The sequence below is a fragment of the Myotis davidii genome, unplaced genomic scaffold (genome assembly GCF_000327345.1).
Source record: "Myotis davidii unplaced genomic scaffold, ASM32734v1 scaffold98, whole genome shotgun sequence".
NCBI lineage: Eukaryota > Metazoa > Chordata > Mammalia > Chiroptera > Vespertilionidae > Myotis > Myotis davidii.
The window spans coordinates 1,219,610-1,225,101 of record NW_006294654.1 but is presented as its reverse complement, the minus strand read 5'-3'; the positions used below and the strand labels follow the sequence as shown (position 1 = coordinate 1,225,101).

Here is a 5,492-nt window from a genome sequence, read left to right as displayed (position 1 = left end):
CTATATATATAAAAGCCTAAGTGACCATTAGGATTGGTTGACTAAATGACCCATTGACCGGTTCCTATGATGGCACACTTACCATCAGGGGGCAGATGCTCAATGCAGGAGCTGCCCCCTGGTGGTCAATGTGTTCCCACAGCCAAGCCCCCCCGGCCAGCCAACCTCCCGCAGTCCCCCCCCTCCACAGTCAGCCCCTATAGGCCCCAATCGCCAGCCAGGCCGAGGGACTCCACCTGTGCACAAATTCCTGCACCAGGCCTCTAGTAGATATATAAAGAATTAGAAGAATAATTTGAAAGCAAAACACTAGAATTTTAAAAAATAAAACACACACCCATACACGACTAAAAGTGACCCATCAAAAACCTCTTCTTCTCATCATCCTTAAGACAAAGTGTGTGTAGTACTAATACAACTCTCCTGTCAAGTTTCACTGCCACTGGAATGTTGTTCAATATGGTATTTCCAAAATTTAAAAAATGGACCTGGTCCAACCCTGTAAAAAGTTTACAGATCAAAAAGAAGTGTGCGAGGACAGCACTGAGGACAAGTCACTAAGATAGTGTTTCAACCACAAGCAGCAAACCCTGCAGTGTAGGAAGGTCCCAACAGTAGAACAAGGCAGACACTCTTCTGGGCAGGCAGAGGTGGTAATGACGCCCAGAGTGCTATTCTTTCAATCCCAGGAGTGCTATTTTTTACAGAGCAACCACACAGTCTCCCAGGATAGCTGGGAGGAAAACCTGATACTGAGGATTCGTGTGCTCTAAGGCCATGAGGCAGTATGACAGAAAGTATGTGTGGTCTTGATGAGACAGGGAGAAGTGTTCTGAGAGAGCAGAGACTTTGGGATGTGTTGTTTTATTTTGGCTTTAGGATAAGAAAGTTATATAGCCCCAGATAACATTTCTTGAAAACATCAGAACATTCTTAACTATGACAGCTCCACATACTGGATCAGTAATGGCAGTCGCATTCATTCACTGGGTAACAGCTCATTTGTGGACTAGAGAAACGACTTCCTTGTTTACTGGTACAGATGAAGCCACAGGGCCCCCAGTGTGTGCCATATCCACACCACTACAAGGTGGCATTGGGAGAGTGACCTGCCAAGTTTTAAATGACGAGTTTAAAAGGAAGGAAAATGTTTCTTGCAAGACTCTGTTAAGTTTAAAAGGCAGAGAGAACAAACTTGCACCTTTTCCACTTCAACCTCCTATGTGCCATAAATACGACAGCTACATACCTGCAACTGATTATATGTATCACGAGTTTTGATCAATGGGAAACCCCTAAAGAAATATCAACAAATAAAATTATATTTTAATATAAGTACATCATCAGTTAACCCCAGTTAGTAAAACTTGTCAGGTTTATGTACCATATCCATATAGAATTTTGTATAACAATAAATAAGCTCAAAATTAGCACCCATAAGACTCTGCTATGGAGACAATTGAACAGAATTTAGCGTATTGGCTTTGTGATAACTCAGAACTGCTGAGGCACCTTCAGTTCCTATTGTCAGGATGGTTGAGATTTCTAGACTAACTTCTTTAATGGTGATATTAATGGTTCTTCAATTTATGACTCCTAAGACTAGGATGGATTGAGGTTAGTGTCTCAAAAAAAAGATACGAATCCACTAAGTTATAAAACTAATGTGCAAAGACTGGGACCTCAGCACTATAGTTTATACAATAATAATTCACGTTAGCAGTCGTCCAATGGAGACTCCAATGTATAACTGATCATTATACATGATAGATTTAATGTGAGTAATTTAATATTTTATATAGTACCTACTTCAAGTCCTATTTAAAATCAATTCTGTTTTCTTAGGCAATTGTCAAACCCCAATTTCTTGAATACTACCAAGTAAGTCATTTGAAAATAATTTATAGCAATCTAATTCACTGGCAAGCCTAGAATTATAGTTCAACAATTTAAAGACTTCTACATTTCGATGACAAATATTACTATAAACAGCTATCCCCTGAGTAAACAATCAGCTAAAACTAGTTAAATCTAGTGTAATTCACTAAAATGAGTTATGACAGTTGACTGAGTAACATTAAGTCTAATCCATACTTCTTCCTACTTCTGTGCTGCAGGGCTTGGCTCAACTGTACCAGCCTTTAATGAAACCTTCCTCACTCACACAATTAGAGATAATTTTAGTCTCCTCTTGACTCCCACTGGGTTACATCTGTTGTGATACTCAAGCAATAACTTTAAATTCCCAATTATAATTACCTTTAGTTTTTCTTTCTTACAGGTGCACTAGGCAAAAACATTGTGTGAGTTATCTTTATTCTCTATAGAAACAGCCAGAGACCTCCTTCCCACATAATAGAAACTCCTAAAGATAGGAAATAAAAATACTGTACCTGTTCCTTTTTGCACGTTCTGCAGTACGCCATGGCAGGAAACCAGACACGCCAGGCGGTAGAGGTTCAGGAGCATAATTGTCTTTCCCAAGGGAGTGTTTCCTTCCATTATTTACAGGCTTCTTTGTAGCCAGTCCTATGTTTGAGAAAACATTAAAAGAAAGACCCAGGATGCATTCAAGGACCACAGAACACTTACCAAATATGCATACTTTAAAAAAAATACAAGCAGGCACTTAAAAATGATGCCAAGGCCATTAAAAACAGTCATTTTATAAAAGTTTTTACATAGGCCAGCATTGTTTAAATTTTTAACAAGTTAATATTTTAACTAAAATACATTAACTGTGCAGAATATGCAAAAATGAATAAAAAATATGTCAAGGAAAGAAAATTATACAGGATACATTTTATGTACCATGCAGAAACATTTAGTTTATTGAATTTCAAAATACCTTTGGCATTTCTGAATTTCAAGATAGAGAAACAGATACATCCATGACTCCTGCTAAACAGAATCTTCTGAAGTAGACCAAATTTTCAACTTAAGATTAATTTTGCTATGTAAAAATGATCAAGGCTACAAGACTGAAAGTTGCTGGGTGGTAGGTAAAGTTACTCTACTATAAGTCTGTTGACCTTCATTGCTCATTTGATTTCATGTAGAAAATACAAAAGAAATAAAACCCATTGGATAAAAAAGCAAAATATGGAGACTTAGCCTACATTTCAATACTAAAGAGTCAAGTATCATTACATGAAATATTTGGTATCAAAAACTAGCCTACATTTTAATATTTTCTTTATAACACACCATATATTAAAAATCACATTTAAATATTTTCACTGTTATTGAAAACAAATAATATATGGTTATATTTATCCTTGAAATCTATTTTACTATAGAAGATCTACTTAAGCAACATTAGTATGTAAAATACAGCATATGTGGTAGTAAAGGACAAATATTTCATGTAGTGTAACTTATTGATAATCACATAATTCTGTGTGATTTCTCTGGATATATTTACATTATCTCTTAAAATATATAGGACCTCAGTCAGTTCATCTTATACTATTATATTTTTATTTATTTAATTACCCTCTAACAAATAATGTTTGTGTATGTGTGGTTTGTATGTGTATACCTTTTCCTTTAATTTCAGAAATGAAAGCAAATATATTTGTAATGAAAACCAAAAGAATTTACACTTCTCTTGTTAGATTTAAAAAATTCTAATAAATTCCTATTTTCTTTCTGTACACATCATTACCATATAAATGTGACACAATTCACACAATTATTTAACCCATAACCTTGCCTGGATCTAACTATATAGCCAGACACTTATTTGGCTTACCTCTATGTCTCCAAATAACTGAGGCAAATACAAAAAAAAAGCCCAAGAAATAAAATTACTCTTAAAATAGCTCAGCGAGCTCACAAATTTGTACATTTCCACTTTGTTTAATCGTGCTAAGTAAGAAAAAAAATTTTAACTTTCCTATTCTCATTCCATGATGCCAGGTACTAAAATTATAGAATTCCTAATTATTTTTTAATATGTAAATGTTTTATATATGTTTCCACTTCTAATATTATATCAAAACACTAACTTAGTTACTTTTAAGACTCTTACGCATGATATAAACTTTTAATAATATATAATTAGTGTAATACTCTCAATTTCTTTGTATATACTACTTGACTATTAAAATATCACTGTTTGGAAATAAAAACTATACGCAAATCATAAGATTTCTTTTGATTTAATAAATACTCATATTATTATTATTATTATTATTATTTTTGCTTAATCCTCATCTAAGGATATTTTTTCCATTGGTTTTTTTAGAGAGAGTGGAAAGAAGGGATGGATGGAGAGAGAGAGAGAGAGAGAGAGAGAGAGAGAGAGAGAGAGAAACATTGATGTGAGAGAGAGACATCAATTGGTCCCCTGCATGTGCCCTGATCAGGACTGGCGAATGAACCCGCAACTGAGATATGTGCCCTTGACCAGAATTGAACCTGCGATCCTTTGGTGTGCAGGCCGATGCAATAGCACTGAGCCATTACCACCCAGGGCTATTTAATATATTATATTATTGACCAAACAAGTTAATTAATGGAGAATCAAAAACACACATTTTTTAATAAAAAAAGAAAGTTGTATTTATGAAGACGTTTTACAAAAATTACTTAATATTTAGGTTATTTGCAATTTTTCACCAATTTAAAAAATTGACCAATCAACTCAATGAAACCTTGTGAATGCATTAAAAAGTGTAACTAGGGCTTAGCCAGCATGTCTCAGTGGTTGAGCGTCGACCTATGAACCAGGAGTTCACGGTTCAATTCCTGGTCAAACATATGCCCATGTTGCGGGCTTGATCCCCAGTGTGGCGCATGTAGGAGGCAGCCAATCAATAATTCTCTCTCATCATTGATGTTTCTCTCTCTCTCTTTCTCTCTCTCTTCCGTTCTGAAACAATAAAAGTATATTTTAAAAAATACTTAAATGGGGTAAACAATCTATTCAATAAATGCTGTTGGAAAAACTGGACAGATACATGTAAAAAAATGAAACTAGACCATCTTCTTACACCATATACAAGAATAAACTCAAAATGGATTAAAGACTTAAATGTAAGATTACAAATCATAAAACTCCTAGAAGAAAACATAGGCAGTAAAATCCTGGATATTTCTCTTAGTAATATTTTTTCTAATATATCTCCTCGGGCAAGAAAAACAAAAGAAAAGATAAACAAATGGAATTACATCCAACTAAAAAGTTTTGCACAGCAAAGGAAACCACCAACAAAATGAAAAGACAACCCAAAGAACATATTTGCTGATGATACATCTGATAAGGGGTTAATACCCAAAATTTATAAAGAACTCATACAACTCAAACCATATTTAATTTTTAAAAATGGGCAAAGGACCCAAATAGACATTTCTCCAAAGAGGAACGGCCAGTAGATATATGAAAGGATGGTCAACTTCCCTAATCAGAGACATGCAAATTCAAACCACAATGAGCTATCAATTCACACCTGTCAGAATGGCTATCATCAATGAATCAAAACAACAAG

General features: G+C 34.7%; 1 protein-coding gene across 1 annotated transcript in view; it reads right to left on the bottom strand.

Moving 5' to 3' along the window:
• CEP78 (centrosomal protein 78kDa) overlaps positions 1–5,492 on the bottom strand; it is a gene marked incomplete at its 5' end in the record, with an annotated part of 34,157 nt that overhangs the window by 16,346 nt on the left and 12,319 nt on the right. The window contains 2 exons of the mRNA XM_006769027.2: positions 1,250–1,295; positions 2,394–2,529. Of these exons, the coding sequence (XP_006769090.1) occupies positions 1,250–1,295; positions 2,394–2,529 (182 nt within the window). The remainder of the gene's footprint in view (positions 1–1,249; positions 1,296–2,393; positions 2,530–5,492) is intronic.